The sequence below is a fragment of the Podarcis erhardii genome, assembly GCF_964252035.2.
Source record: "Podarcis erhardii genome assembly, chromosome: 3".
NCBI classification, from domain to species: Eukaryota; Metazoa; Chordata; class Lepidosauria; order Squamata; family Lacertidae; genus Podarcis; species Podarcis erhardii.
In genome coordinates this window covers 71,578,073-71,597,761 of record NC_138507.1, presented here as the reverse complement: position 1 = coordinate 71,597,761, position 19,689 = coordinate 71,578,073, and the positions used below count along the sequence as shown (strand labels likewise).

Below are 19,689 nucleotides of genomic sequence, written 5' to 3'. Positions count from 1 at the left end.
ATAGGATATGCCTGTGAACGAAGCAGTAGAGGAATGCCGTGCTCAGCGCGCCCACTCGCCTCACAAAGGTTGAGGGCAAATTATCCCACCCGCCCTTTAAATCACTGAGGTCCTGAATGCCTGCAGCGGGACTCAGGCGTCGCTTTTATTCCTGTCTCCTGGTACTGAACACAACAAGGCGGCGGCGGGAGGGCAGATACCAATATTTGCTTGTGCTGTGTATTATTGCTGTAGCGACGTCCTGTTATGCGCTATTTATAGACATTAGCAGGGCGAAGCCGGGGAAGTGAGCAAGCAAGGAGACTACGTTTCCCAGAGTGCACTGCCGCAAGCAGCTCCTCACCTCGCCTGCGCAGTATTCGGGTTGCAGCTCGGGCGGCCTGCAGGGAGCGTTGTATCCTGAAGGTTGACATTGCTGTGAATGTGGACAGGGCAGGCTATGTGAGCGCCCCCTCCTCCTCCGCTGGCTATGATAGGTGAGTGGGACCCGGATGCAGCGTCCCCCTTTGATCCCCTCCCGGCACTACGGGGAAATGGCGGGTGGGTGAAGGGTGCTCGTGGTTCTTCAGGAACAGTGCAGTTTTGCTGAATATCCTAATCCGTATGTATGAACACAGAAATACACCCACGTGACACCGCAGCCTGTGAGCTCCAGTTTATATAAATTCTATGTAGCTCGTACACTGCCAAAATACCCGCTGAACATTTTACTTTCTCCATATACATACATATGTATTCCCCCCTTTTTTGCATTCCATCCCACTTAACAAATAATAACGAACGTATCTTTTTAGGTACTTAACAGGCTTCTGATCCAAACAGTAATGCTGTTCATATCACAGAAATGCCTTGGTTAGTGATTGGGGGTGGCGGGGGGAGAGAGACACCTTTCTCCTAAAAAGAGCAGCCTACTCTTTTGTAACACCAAAAGCTCACTGCCTCCTCCATCTGGATGCTACTTTGCACACTCAGCCCTCCCCAGTGTGAGAGCCAAAACACCAGGTTAGGTTAAGCACCCCTTAGGGAGAAAAAGTTTTCACTGTGACACTTATTTTTGAAAGCAGCAGCAGCCAAACTAGCAGCTATTGCTGGCAAGGAGCGGTAATCAGCCAGTAAACAGCTATTTCTTCCTCCTGGACCTTTTTATTTTTAGTTTACCTTATTTCTTCCTCCTGTTACCCTGTAGCAGAAAATGGGCACTGCCGCCCTATCTTGCTGCCCTGCTGCTGTGGTTCTTGAGCTCAGGCAAGCTAGAGAAAGTGCTGTCTGCTTCTCTACCTTCGTTCTCCAGCTCATCCCCTCTAGGCATAGGCAGAAGAAAGCCAGAGCCTCTACCCATTCACTTGTAACCTTGGTGGTACAACATAAGTTAAGGAGCAGCCACCTCATCCTCTCACTCCCCTGTGTCATGGGGCCCTGTGAACTCAGTCCTTCCCATCATACTGTCAAGAGAAAGGTGATGAATAAGGAGGCAGAGGTAACTACTCTTCAAAGAGCAACCTCTGCCTGCTTTTGCTGCCTCTAGATGGCTCCTAGTCTTTACTGCTGTGCCACTCTAGAAAGGGGATGCCCAGGAGCAGGTAGAGTCTTCCAGAGGGGTCTGGCATGTGATCAGTCACCTGTGGTGTGTAAAGCAAGTGTATTAAATGGTCAGGCCACACCCATTGCGGCCATGCAATCCCTGGAGGGATGGCTGGGGTGAATGTGGCCCTAGATCCAATAAATGAATAAACAGTTTCATAGAGAGAGCCTCAGGTGAGATCGCCAACCCTTTGTGGTATACTGCTCAGAGAGAAAGGGGAAAAGCAGAGAGTAGGCAGAAGCAGGTGTCCATTCTTTCTCTCTAGGCAACACTATGGGTGTAATCCTTCCCACTGTGTTGCCCTCAGAAGATGAATAAGAGAGAGGAGACAGTAGAAGCACAGTAGAGACACACCCTCCCTCTTTTAAAGTGAGAGACTTCAAAAGAGAAGGTGCTGGACTGGAGGTTACAGAAGTTTGGGGGGTACCTCTACCCTTCCAGCTTCTCCCCAATCTCTGTTGCAGGGCTTAAATAAGATCATTCATGTTGGTGGAGGTCATTGGGCTAACCTAAACAAAACAACTCTTCTGAAACATCTGTTTTGATGAATTAAGATTTCCCATTAAGCAAAGGGGACTCTTTTTTTATTTAATATTATTTATTTAGAGCATTTGCACCCTACTCTTCAGCCAAAAAAGAGTGGCTTACATACAATCAAATTAAGACAAATCCCTATCCATAGGCTTACAATCTTAACAAAACACAACACACAAGGGACAGGGAACAGGGACGGAAGAACAAAAGCAAAAGTAGGCAGCAGTTTCTAAACAGTTTTTTCTATGATGACTAGCTGGCACATAAACATAGTGTTCTCCACATCCTTCATTGGTAAGAAGTCCATTAACAATGCTGGACTGGAGGGTTTAGTTTGCTTTGGATGAGATAGCACTAAGACACATTTTATTTACAAATAGACACAATGGAAGCAAATAGGCTTTAGCAACAGCTAGCCGAGCTATTGGTTCCTAAAGAACCATTGTTTTAGCTACCTGGATGGGACAGCACAGTTAAGCTACCTCTAGTGAAATATATTCACACTCTGCTTCTTCCCACCTTACAACTGCAAACTCAGGCTCATACCATTTTTTCTTCTCTTCCCCTTAGCTGGTGGGTTATCACCTTCCCAACTCTGATGTGTATTGCATTTCAGAAGCTGGAGAGAGAGCCCCAGTTGTCAGAAATGTTCCTCTGCTTTTGGTCACACCCTTGTCCACTTGGGCCTGCTCATATTAATCAAAACAGCTGGACTCACAATAGAAGTTTCTGCCAACATGTGATCTGTCACAAATCATTCCTGCTATGATTCATAGCTATTGGGCCTGAGTTGCCAATTTCACTAAATGTTTTCTAGCTTGCAAGACCATGGAAGAAAAGGAAGCAAGGCTTAAACAAATTTTCCACCATCCAACAGAGAGTTGCAGCACAATCCAGTACATGATTACTTGGAAATTAACCCCAATCGTGTTGAGTGAGGTTTATTACTAGAAAAGCGTTCATGCGGTTGCAACCTTAGGCATGGCTAAACCAACGGAAAAAAACCAGATTAAACACATTATAGTCTGCGGTTATATTGTGGCCCAGACCACAGCAGTGATGTAACCATATTGTACTGGAAGGAAGAAGGAGATCATTCCCATAAGCCTCTTATTTTATTTATCCCAAGGATCTATATGCACCTCAACATAGTAATTTTTACAGGTTCTACTTCAGTTATTTGGAACTTTATATAATTAGTAATTTATGGTAATTTATACCAAAAAAAGAACAGATGCATATTTATGTTGCTTCAGCCATATTTTTTAAAAATGCTCTTTGATACATTTTAATTGATCTGTATATTTTGCGATACATTTTGTGGTTGGTTGATTCATGGATTTAGGTGTTCACAAGTGGACTGGAATGTCTGTGAAATGTTCAGAAAAGCTGTGATGGTTGCATAGTGATACTCGTTTACTTCTGAAGGATGTGTTTTTTTATATCCCCAAGAGATTGTGCATCCTTGGTCTGAATATCCGAAAAGCTTTTAAAAGTTAAGTTTGGTGGTTTAGTCTGTGTGGGTTTTTTCCCCTTTTCTTTTTTTCTTTTGTCACTGAAAACACTAAGTGAAGTATTTGTAATAGCTCCCTTCATTTTAGTTCTTGCTACTGTCTTGCATTCCAGAGGGAATTTGTGGAAAGTCTGGCTTTCAGTAAAAAGCTGTGTGTGTGTGTGTGTGTGTGTGTGTGTTTCTGTTCTTCAGTAAATAATGTGGAATACTGAGGAAAATTCTATACTCCTTGATAAAGCATACATTTGTTGAAATATTGTGTGCCAGTCTGCTGCATCTTGTTTTGCTGACAGTTATTGTTATCCAGGGTAGAATCACTACTTCCTTTCTGGACAGCAGTGGAGAAATACTACCTGCAAAGAATATTTTATCAGGCCTCTAACTCTATCAGTAGCTGTTATGTGCGGGGCGGATTGATCTAAATAGTCAATTTAAATCAAATTTCCAAGGTTCTAATGCATATATTTCCTGAACAATCATGCATACTAATTGGTTGCTATGAAAATTAAGTGGTACATGTTCACAACTGAATATAGCTTTTATACTACCCAGGAGAATAATCCAAAACCTCTCTTCATGGATACTGTTTGCCTTTTGCACTACAGAAAGTAGACTATACATGCTTAAGGACACTGAGGAATATCAGTTATTTGAAGACTGAACCCTGCAATCTTATACACATATACCTGAGAGCAAGTCTCCCTGGGTATCAAGAGACCTAGATGTTTACTCAGAAGAATAGGATTACATGGTAAGTGCCCAGAAATTTCCAGACACAAGCGCTGGTAGGAAAACATTATCCCATGATATGGAAACTCTACCAAATTAAACTCAAATGAGCGCGCAGCAGACAAAACTATGACTAATAAAAGCGATACATATAGTTTTGCTGAATTGATTCCATTGTGAACCATAAACACAGGCTAGCTGAAAAATGTATCATGTTAAAACTCCACTTGCGCAGCTGATAAAATTAATTAAGTTAAACTACATATGCAATGTAGCAGGGTGGTTGGTACCAGTTTAGATAACACACACGCTTTGTTTCTGTCTTAAATATGGGAAAGCAACAACAAAAAGCATCACCACCATTGCCAAAACAACACCATATCATGAAAATTGTGGTGTGTAAACCATGCCACTGAGAAGAGCCCCTTTAACTGGTGTATTTTAAAGGACAAGAAACCATAAACATCACCAGTGCCTTGTGATGAAAATCATGTGCCCTAGGTTGGGGCCCTTTTAACCTATTCAGTAATCCAGCCCTGGTAAAAATGGCCACAATTTCTGTCATCATCAGAAGGTGCAGCACCAAGTATATATCTTATTGACTGTTCTGTGACCTTTCCATAGACCACCTGAATGGATCTCACAGACCACAGTTTGAGAACTACTTAGTTCGCCTAGAAGACTGACATTGCAGCACAGCCATGCCCCACGTGATAAACCTCTGCCTTACACATTTTTGTGTGTGGAGAGTCCTTTGATGATTAAATGCAAAGCATTTTGTGTGCAGTTGCATGGAAGAAAGTGATTCAGCTTAATTGATCCGTTGCTTGCATTCTGAAAATGCTGTGGCAAGTACAGTGGGTACTAAACTGCAGAACCTCATGTGCTGCCTTTCGGTCAGAAGGAGAGAGAGGCTGAAGAGGTTGAATCACTTCAGTCTTGTTCATCCGAAACAGATGCAGCGCACTACCAAGACTGACTTTTGCAGGGCATTAAATGTTCCAAACCAGCAAGCAGTGCTATTTTTCTATAAAAAAAAGGGTTCCAGAACTCTTCACAAATGCCTTCCTTGTTCTCTTTCAACGGCAATGGTGTCCACCTGAGAGGTGCTGAAACTAAATTCCTGTGAGTTCCGGCTGAAAAAAAGCCCCGCCAGTAAGGAACATAATGCATGTGTGTAGCCTCAGCTTTGGGACTGTGCGCACCAAATCTAGTGAAGTGTCTCATGCGTGGACACCTTATTTTCTGTGTTTGCGTAAGAGGAAAAGTTACGAGTTTGGAAGCAAGCTATAGGCTTGCATGGGCCCTCTCCCAACCCCTCCATCTCCCTCTGTAGGGTAGAGAGAGATGACCTGGGAATCCAGGAATTGAATCTCCAGTCAGCCATGAAGCTCTCTAGGTGACCTTGGAGCAGTCAGTGCCTCTCAGCCTAACCTACCTCACAGGGTTGTTGTGAGGATTTAATGGGAAGGGGAGAACCACATACACCACCTTGACTTCTGTGGAGGAAAAGATGGTACATAAATGCAATAAATAACTAAAAGTGTGGTATCCCCTTGTTCTTTCTGTGCTGCCCATAACCATGGTTCAGATGTACAAGGACACTGGCCTCTCTCCAGGATTCCTTCTGACTGCAGAAGCTGGTTAAGATTTTTGGGGACTGTGTGTTTATATCCTACATGTTGCTCCTGATCATCAGCTTTATGTTTGTACTGCCCGGCTGTGTTCCTTTTTCAGTCTTAATTTTCTAATAAACTGAAATAATTTTGGGCACACATAAGGTTTGCGTTTCTTGCCTTTGCTGATCTGGTATCCTCTGTGGAATACATTCAGTAGAAACATCTGTTCAAGACTTCAGAATAATTACAATATCACTAAAAGCTTCGTAACCAGGTTACTGAAACTTAATGTTAAAAATCTGATTTCCATTGATCTAATCCTTTCAGGTTCTTTCTTTCTTTCTTTTTTTCTCCCCTCAATGAAAAAAGAAATGACAGCAGGACAAAACTGATTAGTATTTACATAATGTGAATTTTAGTAGGCTTTCTTTTTTCTGCTTCTTTCTTTTTTGCCTGTTCAAGTATACTTGTTTATCAAGCTCTCTTAAGGCCTTTTCACCTATGCTGACCCTCTTCAGTTATGTGCTATTAATTCATCCTTTTACCATTATGGCATACTGATAATCAGCATTTAATGTTAGACTCTTCTGGGGAGGTTTTGCCTTGTACCCCACCACTTTTTAAGGTGAGACTGGCATATATGCATTTGCGGTGTTGTCTTAGTTTTGGAACTCTGCTCAGTGCCTTTCCTTTTGTCATCCCCCCCCCCCCCCCGGTCTGATCCCCAGAGTGGGGTTTTTTTAAGTGATGTTGCTGGTTTCACTAAGTTTTTGTTTGTTTGTTTTTTGAAGCAGCACAGTAAGTCCCACAGTGGTCAGTGGGGTTTTTCTCCAATTACACGAACATAGGATTGCAGAATGGTGCTGAGGTTGCCTAAGGCTAACTAGTGAGTTGGTGGCTAACTAGAGATTTGCACTACTTTCAACTAGCTGCTCATGCTCTTAAACTAGCTCTCAACTTGATCCTCTCCCTGCTGTTCATTCTGGAATTTTTGATATGCTATTCTAACTAAAGCCTTGTGACATGAACATCAGATCATTGTAAGCATTGGGTTGGCCATAGCTTTTGTTGGGCAATTTTGTAGACATTGCAGTCTAAATTTTAAGTACTGCTAAGCCAGTGAATATTTGAAGTTCCCCATTAAACCAGATTTGGTGGTACTAAAACAGAAAACTAAAAAGTGCTACCTGGCTTTGCATTGATGCAAAACACTTGTATATATCTAAGTGTTTAACTGTAACAACTGATGTTGTTTGTGTTAACCTAGCATTAAAGAACAGAACTGTTTAGTCATTATGAAATATTTACTCTGGATGTTTGATTATCAGATGAGCTGAATTCCAAATAAGTGCTATTATTTATATTTAGAATTCCGGTCTTCTACACAGACACAAAATGTAGTCAAAAAGTTCAAGTTTCCCTCTGTGCAGACATAATCCCAGTCTCTCTCTCTCTTTTTATATTAAATCATGACATATCAGTTTTCCTGAACCAAAAATGGGTTAGAATAAAAAAAAGAAAAAGAAATCCAGACCCAGTACTTAAAACACATAGAATATAAAAATACAATAATAATTCCATTTGAACCACAACACACACAAATCCACAGTTGGCAAATGAAAACTATATCGCACGGTTATCATATCCAGCTCCCCAGGGTTAGATGAAATAGATGAGTTTTGTAACTCCTCCAGAATACCATCAAGGACAAACAATATTTGATCACACTCTGAGGTCATTCAGGATCCTCAGAGTGATTGTAAAAACTCTTCCCTTATCTGTTGATGACTTCATGTAGTGAGGTAATATGGAACAGAGTTGATTTGATGAGTGCAACTGGTGTGAGGGGTTTGTAAAGTGAAAGACAGGCCATAAAGCATGTTGTCTCAAGACCGTGGCACAGATGTGAGATAAGTTTGTCACAGAACGGGTTGTATACATTCTTGTCTTTCTGTGTTCTTCAGGAGATGAGCTGCTGCTAGGAATGGAATTTTCTGAAAATCCTAATTTGGAGCTTATTCACATGACTGTTTTTTTACTGTCCTTCTCCTTGATGTTGACTATTTTTTACCAGTTTCTCTAAAAAGAAGAACAGTTATTGCATGATTATATCCATCTACACACGTGTGGGCTGTGCCCACATGAGGGCATTTGTTTGTTCATGGGTCACTTTATGTTCACACATGAGCACTCTCAATTTTATGTCTTTGCAATCGTATCCCAGTGTTTCTCATCTACACTAGTGGGCAGTGCTTGATGGGATATCTTTGGGCTGTGTGTTGCTCCCTCCCCTTGAGCAATTAATATTCCCCACCAAACTTAAGTTAGGGAAACCTGAGGTCCATTGTAGGCATGTGCACAGGTACTTTTTAGATTCTGCATTAGGGAGGTAATTGGGCATTTAATGGCCATTGCACAACACACAATTGTAAGATTTGGGATATGGCTGGAGCTTAATTGAGCTGTTGGTACAGAATGGTAAGGTATATCACATTGTTGAGAAATGTTAACATTTAAATTAAAAGTACTCAAAGGTCATTGTAGAACAGATAATTTTATTTGATTTTATGACCTATGTCTGTATCTAATAGGATCCCTGAAGATGACTGTACAGTGGTACCTCAGGTTAAGAACTTAATTCATTCTGGAGGTCCATAGTTAACCTGAAACTGTTCTTAACCTGAGGTGCCACTTTAGCTAATGGGGCCTCCCGCCGCCGCACAATTTCTGTTATCATTCTGAGGTAAAGTTCTTAACCTGAGGTACTATTTCTGAGTTAGCGGAGTCTGTAACCTGAAGCGTCTGTAACCCAAGGTACCACTGTATACATTTTTATACTTGCTCAATGTTTGTTTGTTCTCACAGTCCTTTTTATTATTTGATCTTTTACTTGGTTTTGTCAATTATTATTATGCAATTGATTTTGTGTTTAGGATTTCTCAAACAAACACATGACAAACATGCATGTACATTTCAGCATACATGTAAGTTTTGTGTCATTTCAAAAAAATAAATTTTAGTTTTGTTTTTATTTTGCATTAAATATTGGAAGGCAGCATAACTTTTCAGTGCTTTAGGGCAGGCACAGGCAAACTCGGCTGTCCAGGTGTTTTGGGACTACAATTCCCATCATCCCTGACCACTGGTCCTGTTAGCTAGGGATGATGGGAGTTCTGGTCCCAAAACATCTGGAGGGCCGGGTTTGCCAATGGCTGATTTAGGGCCTCTATTAGTCTTGATTTGTCCCTGTGTGAAAACCTGTGGACCGCCTTATGTAGATTCAGGTCCTAAGCAAAATGCAGGAGCTGCATTTATTTCAGCTAGAGTTTACAATGCTGGCAGCAAGCACTTCAAATGTTTGTTTTCCATTAGAATATTTCTGTTTCTGCAAAATTGTTTTTATTTGGCTCTTCTTTCTCTCTTTTGCTACCCCTCCCCCCTGTTTTAATCTCCTGAAATAGCAGATTAAGCTAAAAACTTTTCCCCAGTACTTCTAACAGTTTTCTCCAGAATTATCTTGTTGGAAGAAAATATTCCATCTGCTTCATTTCTTAACATAGCAAACCTCATAAGTGAGCCTTGTGATAGAGACTGGCTGAATTCCACACAATGTGGTTGTTGGCCCCAAGCAAGATGAATACAATCTGTTTTCTCTAGTTCTATTAAAGGGAGAGTCGAGCGCCTTCATTTGCCTCTTGATTTTGTGATGCTTATGTTTTATGCCCTCCTTTCTTATAATAGCAGACTCCCTGCTGCTCACTCATGTTTGTATCCATACAGGTAAGCATCACACACAAATTTCAATACCTAGTGCGGCAGTGCTTTAGCATTTAAAGCCAAGTCTTCATAGGCCTTTGGCTGCTTGACTTCAATTAATCATTTGAAGTTTGCAGAGGCGTTTAAGAACTTTGCATTATTCTTTCCAAGAGCATACCTGTTCTGTGAAAGTTTACCTGCGTAAGAAAGGTGCAGATTGTCAACTGAGCATTCTTCTGGTGGATTTTGCCCATATTGTGCACATTGTATTCAAAGGTGTGGTAGAATTTTCTTTTGCCTTCCAAATGCGTCACTATTTTTTTTTCTGTATGCCATAGGTTTTTAATTTTCTGTTTGATAAATCTAATACTAAAAATGCAATAACTGAAATTGAGATAAAGCATCTGTTTCATTGAGTTTAGCATTTGGCTTGTTAAAATCCACCAAGACTTTTAGACATAGGAGCCAATTCCTAGGGCCAAGGGGTCTTTGCCCCCCAATAAAATATTTAAGAGAGCCAGCCCCCCCCCCAAAGTTGATGGGCATTGCCATTCAAATGGTGTCTGTGAACCACATCATGTGATTGATTATGAAGGTTAGGGTTCACTTGCCCCCCAATATATTATTCAAGTTGGCACCCCTGTTCTTAGGGGTGCTATCTCAAAGAGACCCCATTCTGCAGAAGTAAAGAATTCCTCACCCTTGGCCGACTCTTCTGGAATTTTCACAAGGCACTGTGTTTTATGGAGCTTTGATTTGATATGTACCTACCACTGTTTCAAGATGGCTGCTGTATCTGTTGGGGAATGCTGCTGGGAAGGCAAAAACATACAGTGGTACGTACCTTGGTTCTCAAACTTAATCCGTTCCAGAAGTCCGTTTCAAAACCAAGGCACACTTTCCCATAGAAAGTAATGCAAAATGGATTAATCTGTTCCAGACTTTTAAAAACAAGCCCTAAAACAGCAATTTAACATGAATTTTACTATCTAACAAGACCATTGATCCATAAAATGAAAGCAGTAAACAGTGTACTGCAGCCACACAATCAGTCAATCAGTAGCTGAACTGGGTTCCACACAGTCACAAAAACAAAATTAAAAGAGCCACAAAAGCAAAAACGCAAAATAAATAACAAAAACAGACCTCAGTGTAACACTCAAAACAGAAGTGTGACACTCAAATCGGTAGCAGAACACTCAAAACGGAGCACATTCGGCTTCCGAAAAATGTTCACAAACCGGAACACTTACTCTCGGGTTTGCAGTGTTTGGGTTCCAAGTTGTTTGAGTACCAAGGCATTTGAGAACCAAGGTACCACTGTATATGCAAGTAGACCAGTTTAGATGAGTGAAAAAAAATCGTCCCCAGCCCTTTTGAGGAGCTGGCAAGGTTCACAGTGATACTGTTCTCTTGAACAAAGCACTGCGAAAATAAAGTTGATGTGGGAAGGGGAAAGCTTCTTAAATAATATTGGACAGAGCCAGCACGCCTGAATCACCCCTTCTCTCTGCCATCCAGATACCCATGAAAAACCCTTCTCTAATCAGCTGTTGTCATTTAACCCATTTCTGCTGGGAGGCAAGAGCAAGGGAACCTGGAGTGGATGGACCTCCTCCAGGTCTACATTCTCCTTCCTTAACTGTACCATCAGTAGGTATACATAGGTATCTTCTGTGGCCCTCCCTCAATATATGTCAGTATCATCCTTCACTTCTTTTCTTCTCTTCTTGTTGGCTATCGGGGGATCTGTCCCCCTCCCCATTGCGATGCCATATCTGTGCATTGCTATTCTTAATAAAAGTGAAGTGCTGCACGGGACTTAGATAGCCATGGTTATTTGCATTGTCACTCATTGAAATGGTTCTTGACAACTTGTGTCAGCATTTGTCAACATTTATATTAAGGTTGCATTGTTAGATCTTACTTCATTCTGCAAATGCAGTTGTTGTTGGTTTTTTTTTTTGGAGCTGTTTATTTCATCAGCTCACCTGAACTAGGCTAAGAACTGGTTATAAACCCATGCAGTATGAGATTGTGTGGCACAGATTAGAAAGCTGATTTAACATGAATACAGTTTTTTAAATCTTAAATTTCTGAAAAGGAATATAATGAGCAACCTTTGGAAGATAAAGCACATTCTAAACAGAGAGGCTTAATTTACTCTGTCATTTGCACAGATGAAACAGAAGTGGGGAAAGACAAGAGCTAGCAATATTGGCTGTCTTTGTTTCACTTTGAGTGAAACTTACACATATTGCATTGCTATATATCATTACTGTAAAATTAAGGTACTTTGAGCTTTGTTGCAATTATATCAAGTACCTATGGGTTTGGGGAGATGTTCTTGGTGGTTTTTGAAGCAGTGGGATTTTTTCCTGCAACATCGATTTTCTTAAGCTAAGTGCGCCTATTATAATAAATGTGCTCATTAAATAGCACTGCCTGGTTTCCATCTCCTCCAAAACATGCTGGTTGACGCTTTTACTTGCAAGTAAAACTGCAGAGTGTGTAGGATACTCCTTTTGTTATTATTTTACCTGAATAGCACCTTTCATTTTTTAAGGCAGAACTCTGGCCAAACGGGGCTCCCAAGCAGACTAGCTGGGAATGTTGGGTGTACATTAAGAGTAAAACGCACACATGAACTAATGTGCCAGTTTGACATTTTACTTTGCAAATTGTTTTTTTTTTTTTTTTTTATAAATATTTATTAAAGTTTTTAAATATAAATGCACAAATAATAAACAGTCTTACTTCTATCACAGACATAATTTCATCACTTCTTTGGGCTCCCTCACGTCTCCCGCTCCCATTTACATCGTTAAAAGTTTTTTCCAAACAAATTATCAACTTGTTTACAATCTCATGTCCACTCATTCAAATATAATCTAGCACTTCTTCCAAAAAAATTTATATTTTCTTTAGTCTCACTTATCATCAAATTTCAAATCTAATTTAGTGGTGGCCAGTTTTTTATAATCTAGCATCCTTCTTAGCATTCAACCAAATTACAATGTTTTTGTAGATACTTCTTGAATTTCTCCCAGTCTTCCTCCATCTTCTCTTCTCCCAGGTCACGGATTCTGCCAGTCATCTCGGCCAGTTGCATATAGTCCATCAGTTGCATCTGCCACTCTTCCAGTGTGGGTAGATCTTGAGTTTTCCAGTTTTTTGCGATGAGTATCCTTGCTGCCGTTGTTGCATACATAAAAAATGTTCGGTCCTTCTTTAACACCTTCTGGCCGACAATACCCAGAAGGAAGGCCTCTGGTTTCTTTGTGAAGGTATACTTAAATACCTTTTTCAGCTCATTATATATCATTTCCCAGAAGACCTTCACCTTAGGGCATGTCCACCAGAGGTGAAAGAATGTTCCTTCGTTTTCTTTACATTTCCAACATTTATTATCAGACGAATGGTATATTTTGGCAAGTTTAACTGGGGTCATGTACCATCTATATATCATTTTCATTACATTTTCCTTCAGAGCATTACATGCGGTGAAGTTCAGCCCAGTGGTCCACAACCTTTCCCAGTCCTCAAACATAATGTTATGCCCAATGTCCTGTGCCCATTTTATCATAGCCGATTTAACCATTTCGTCTTGTGTATTCCATTTTAACAGCAAGTTATACATTCTAGATAATACCTTAGTCTTTGGTTCTAACAATTCAGTTTCTAACTTCGATTTCTCCACCTGGAACCCTAACTTTTTATCATTTTTAAAAACTTCTTTAATCTGAGCATAATGTAACCAGTCTCGCACCTTATCCTTCATTTTCTCTAAACTCTGCAATTTCCAATTGTCTCCATCTTTTTCTAATATTTCCCAATATTTTGGCCATTTAGCCTCCATATTGGGTCTTTTTAGGGCCTTAGCCTCCAGAGGTGAGAGCCACCTTGGAGTTTTATTTTCCAGTAAGTCTTTGTATTTTGTCCAGACATTAAACACTGCTTTCCTGACAATATGGTTCTTAAAGGCCTTATTGATCTTAACTTTATCATACCATAAGTATGCATGCCAACCAAAAGCATTGTTAAAACCTTCCAAGTCCAACACGTCAGTGTCTTCGAGAAGTAGCCAGTCTTTTAGCCAGCAAAAAGCTGCGGCTTCATAGTACAACTTTAAGTCTGGCAGGGCAAAGCCCCCTCTTTCTTTCGCATCTGTTAATATCTTAAACTTAATTCTGGGCTGGTTGACGCTTTTACTTGCAAGTAAAACTGCAGAGTGTGTAGGATACTCCTTTTGTTATTATTTTACCTGAATAGCACCTTTCATTTTTTAAGGCAGAACTCTGGCCAAACGGGGCTCCCAAGCAGACTAGCTGGGAATGTTGGGTGTACATTAAGAGTAAAACGCACACATGAACTAATGTGCCAGTTTGACATTTTACTTTGCAAATTGAATCAGAGAATTCTCAGCGACTGTGTAATAGGATGCTGAACATAACTAGTAACAAAGTGTGAGGATGACGTAAACCCCTCTGACCTTTCCTTAAAAAAGAATGGGAAAAGCTTCAGTTATTATGGTGAAGAAACACAGGAATGTAGAGCTGGAAGTTCAGCTAATCTAGCCACCTGATGTCAACAATCCTACAATTTCTATGCCATTTTGTAGTCTTTTGAAACATGCACACAAATGAATCTGTACTGTCAAGATTAAAGATGCCGAGTCCTATATTCTCAAGGGACACTGCCAGAAAGTGGTCTGGAAGGTACAAATGTTGTGCAAACTGACATCCTCACAATTATTCCTCCCTCCCACCACTCAGCAGTAGTCATTAGCCATGATGGCTAAATGGAGCCACCATAAGAATCAGTGTGTGTCAATATCAGACACCAGGAACAAACAACGGGGGACAATTGTCCTGTGAACTTCCCAGAGACATCTGCACATGATTGGGAAACCCAGCCAGATGGGCGGGGTATAAATAATTTTTTATTTTATTTTATTATTTGTTTGTTTGTTTGAAATGGGGACTTGGATTGGAGGGACTTTAGTCTTAGTTACCCAGGCTCCTTCTAATAACTAAACTAAGATTTAAATGTAATAAGGATGTAAATAAGCTGTAAGTGTAATCTGTGTACTGTTTTTCAAGGGAGTGACTTGTATCTCCATATATGGAGATTAATCCTGTGTTGTTACTTGGAACTTCTCAAATGCATTTTAGTTTTTTTTTTTTTTAAATCCACTTATCCTGGGACCTGAAGCAGGATACAACTGTGAAATAACATTCTTTGTAAAAATAGACAATCCCCTGCAAAATGTTTCAGTTGGGTTTCTGCACATGTTTCAGCCTAGAAGAGGAGAGCAGCCCAAATTCACACCCAGAATGTTTTGCGCACTGCCTGGGGGTGACAGGCAGGCATGACAGTTGTCAGCAGGGAATCAACCTTGGATTTTCTCTGCCAGAACTACAACTCTCAGAAACATAAGACTGTCTATAATCAGTGGAGCGAGTCTTTGAAACCGAGCCTGATCACATCTTGCACAGCTAGTGAATGGCAGGAAGACATCTGATAATAGAAGCCATGGCAGTTTGATCCTCAAAGCACCCACTCTCTCAGCCCATTAAAATGAATGCCTGAGCTGTAACGATGGCATCTTGAGAGACAGCGCCGTAATATATTTCTAAGGTGGTCAGAGGAGAACAATACAATAAATAAATTAAAAAACAATATATGTGTAAAGCGACCTTTTTTGAATGTTGCTGCTGTGGTGCTTTTATTTTAATCTCAGAAGCTTCAGGTAAAGAGTGTCAAGTACAGTTGTACTGAAAACTAGCAACCACTTGAGCATGACAGATTTACAGAACTTAAATGTTTCCACTGTGGCTTTTTGTTAACTGCCCGGTTGCTTGTCTGCTTAGAGAACCACTTGTTCAAACAATAGCAAATGAAAATGCCCATACAGTATTGTAAACCAGAAATCATTATTTTTCATCCTATGGCTTTGCTCCGACAGTCATTGCAAAAAGGTTGCCATTTTATTTTTATTTCCATTCAAGTGCCCTGTATTAATGTGGTTCTTATTTTATGCACTTTTTAATCCTTGTTTAACACCCATGAAACCTATGTCCAAATGACCTCTTCAGATTATGCACCCTACTTGTGGGCCGAGAGACTAAGGAAAACCTTTCATTGAACTTCTCCAAGGCAAAGTGACCTCCTCCGTTGGATTCTCTGGGGTGGGGCTCACTGTGGGGCTCACAGCTGAGTAGCACAAGTTATTTCCCCAACAGTTTTCGTGTGTTGCTGCTGGTGCAAACGGCAGGAATAGCCGTGTGGGCAGCCTATCCACAATTTTGCACTTGCCACACTGCCTAGTGTTGTCCTGGGGGCTGTGTGTGTGTGTGTTAGGGAGGGCTGGAAGTGGCAGCTACCGTAAAAAATGGTGGTGAATGTGTAGAGAAAATCCTGCGGACAGGGCTTCTTTTTCTAAGGGGACAGGGAGGGTGAGTAAAACAAAAATTACCAGATATTTTTTTCTTCAGAAAAATGTCCTCCGAAAAATTTCAGCTGAGCTCGAGTAAATACCATACTTTAACGGGCTCTGATAATAGGCTGCACTTGGGAAATGACATTGATTTTAGATGCTTTTTTTATTCTTATAAGCTGAACAGCTATAAAGTATTTTCAATTCCTTCTCATTCCTTTATATAGATTATACTGCCTTGCATTGCAGATGGCAGATGTGGACAAGATCAGCTAGTATTGACAGTTGTCAGCGTTTGACTTGAAAGCACTGGAGATGGGCTTTGTACCAAAACAGTCAGATCGAATCCCAATCAAGGCCGCTGGTGTTAGCATGGCTTTTGTTGTTGCTGCTGTAAATATGATACCAGATAGGAATGGGTTGTACTAAATCCCATTGTAGGGATGTCCCTTTCTTCTTTCCTTGGGTCACATTTTTATTTTAATCAGCTTAGGTGCATTTCTTTTCTGTGGAATACAGTGGTACCTCGGGTTACAGACGCTTCAGGTTACAGACGCTTCAGGTTACAGACTCCACTAACCCAGAAATAGTACCTCGGGTTAAGAACTTTGCTTCAGGATAAGAACAGGAGGCCCCATTAGCTAAAGTGGTACCTCAGTTTAAGAACAGTTTCAAGGTAAGAACGGACCTCCAGAACGAATTAAGTTCTTAACCCGAGGTACCACTGTACTTGTTTGTGAAATTAGTGGCTTGTCACAGCACTACTGCTGCAGAGGAGCAGTTTCAGTTTATTTCCAAGGTGGATGCAAAGGCAACTCAAAAAATCGGACTATTCTGGATATTGTTGGTGAAATCTTGAGCATGTTTACCTATGAATAAATCTTACTGAACACAGTGGGATTTACTTATGAGTAAGCATATGAGTCATGTGTCCCTTTCATTATTTGTATTATTTGTAAAGCCAAAATGGTCACCCGCAATAATAATAATAATTTATTATTTATACCCCGCCCATCTGGCTGGGTTTCCCCAGCCAATATGTCACCCCTGGTTTGGTGGTAGCAAATTGGAGGAGGCCATATTGCTGCCCGGTTTTAGGGGCTGAAGTTTGACGCCCTCCACACACACACTTTTTAAAACAACTTTTATGCCACTTTTCAAAACAAGGGTTCCTTCCCCCCCAAAAAACCCCTACACAATCAATAGCATATAAAGGAATACAAAAGGAATATAATAAAATAATGGCATCATCTGAATACAATCACTAAAACAGCATACTGGAAGAAACTGGAAATTTTAAAAATGATTTTGGTGGTGGGAGATTTGCCATGATGTCTCTCTTTTTTTCAAACACACACACGCAATCCCCCCCCCCAAAGTTTCTAAGAAAAGAAATACCCAGCCACTGCCATAGTAAGCCCCCAGTCACCCAAATGTGTATACGACTTTGCATTGCTCATGTAGAGGCTACTTTAGCCCTTTGGGGGCTTTGCTTCAGATGCTCCCCCTTGAAATGAGGAGGCTGCTCCCTGCACGATTGCTTTGGAACAAGCCCAACTGAACTTGCTGGGAGGTACTGCTTAATCAACATGTGTGGGATTCGGCTCTTAAAGTGTTTAGAAATGGGGTGTAAGAACTATAGAACTCTTTGTCCTTAGATTTGGTATTGGGACATGAACATAAGGAGAATGGTTTCAATCATTGCTCAATATGCTGCTTCTCCAGTGAATATTAATTCTGTTAACACATGGTTCAAAATATGTGGAACATCCATGATGATAAAACCATATGATCATTGCTACAGACAGAATTAGCAATAGATGGGTTTTGTCTTTGCTGTACGAGCAATCAGAAGAGCTGAATTCCTAATCCAATTAGTTTGGCATTTTCGTCATATGCTGAGTAACATTTGCTTTAGGAGTAAATAGAATTAGGTATCTGAATACTGACAGAATCCATTAGAAGTGCATGAAACACCCAATTTTTGACATTTCAACTTGAGATTGGTAAAACTGAATAGTCTGTTCAGTAAACTTCAATGAAAATCCTTGATATTAAATATTTTATATGGTTGTTTCTTTGTATATATTTTAAAAATTTTATATATGGTTGTTTTATAATGGCCTATACTTTTAATGCCTAATAAAGGTTTGGTGAAGAAGAATCTGTTCAGTTTGTTTAAGACTGGTGCACTACCAAAACATTCCCAAAGCACCCTCTTCCCATAACTTCCCCAGCTTCCTTTCACCCTGTGGGTGAGTTGACCATCCGAACAGAAAAGGTGGACTGTGTCATTGGCTGCCTGTTAGTTACCATCTACTGTGATTGACCAAGCCATGCCAAAGCTAAAAGAGAAACTTTTGAGCAATAGACTGGCAACTGATCCTCTTAAATCTTGTCATTGGTGCAAGTGAGTTTCAAACTTTCTTTTGTGGAGCCCCAGAGTTCCTCAGTGAAAAAGAAAAGAGGATGTTGTTGACGAGCAGGAGAATGTTGTGTTGAGGGATGGTGAGACACAACAGGCATGGCTTGTGCATTGTAGAACATCTCCTGGATCATCTTCAGTGTGCAGGGTTTCTCGGCGGAGAAGTCAGTGTGGAGAGGGTTACTTGACAGTTTGGAAAATTACTCGTATGAATGCTGTTTTTCTTTCTTTCCTTGCAAAGTTTTTTCTTCAGTACAAATAGTACAGAGAGAGAGAGAGATGTTCCTGTCGTGAACCAAGGAAGTTGCCATTAAAAATTAATAACTAGCCTGGTTTCATGTGGCCTTGTAGTCTCCTGAAGGAGTGAAAATGGTACACTCTGTAAAAACCATCCTGTTCGTCAGGTCTTGACAAATCGGAAGCATTAAACAAACCAACAAACCCCCAAACACTCCATACACAACAGCTGCTTGTTAACAAGGGAAGAAAGGTGACTTGGATGCATCAATACTTGAATGTCTCCAAAGGACTGGCAAATCATGTATCAGAAATAGTAGAGATGAGTATCTTTGAGCCTGAAAGTGTTACGCCAATAGCGAACTCCCCTATTAAGCTTCACTACTCTGTTTTTTTAAAACTGAAAAACAAAACCCCATGCCATTGTGTTGATATTTATAGTAACTGGTACAAGAGGAGAACAACCTGTAACTGTTAGTCTGTCAGCAATCATCCCAGCAATTGGGCATTTATGTTCAAGTGTTGATAGAAACACTATAGCGTAAAGTATGGCCTATGACAATCTGGAAGGGATATTGATCATCCTTTGTGTTTACCACAAGAGTGCTTAAGATGAAATAGTTACTAGAAGACAAAATTAAAGTACATGCTTACCGTTACTTTTTATATATCAATGCCACTGCACACTTTTTACTTTAAGAACTGCAGAGTAAATTTGCATTTTTCCTCTTCCTTAGCATCCCGTTTCCCCTTTTGTGCATTCTTTTAAGTAGCAAGCCTGAGGGCAGAGACTGCTGTTATCATTGATTAGTAAGCCATTCTAAGAACCCTTTGGGCCAAATAGGAAGGAAATGT

At 40.5% G+C, this 19,689-nt stretch overlaps 1 protein-coding gene across 3 annotated transcripts in view; it reads left to right on the top strand.

Moving 5' to 3' along the window:
- The first annotated feature begins 314 nt into the window (after nt 1-314).
- PRKN (parkin RBR E3 ubiquitin protein ligase) overlaps nt 315-19,689 on the top strand; it is a 643,936-nt gene continuing 624,561 nt past the window's right edge. Inside the window, exon 1 of one of the 3 annotated variants that reach the window (XM_081855184.1) lies at nt 315-476. In XM_081855184.1, the coding sequence (XP_081711310.1) occupies nt 470-476 (7 nt within the window). In that variant the 5' untranslated portion in view covers nt 315-469. The remainder of the gene's footprint in view (nt 477-19,689) is intronic. The other 2 variants (XM_081855182.1, XM_081855183.1) reach the window with 2 other exon arrangements.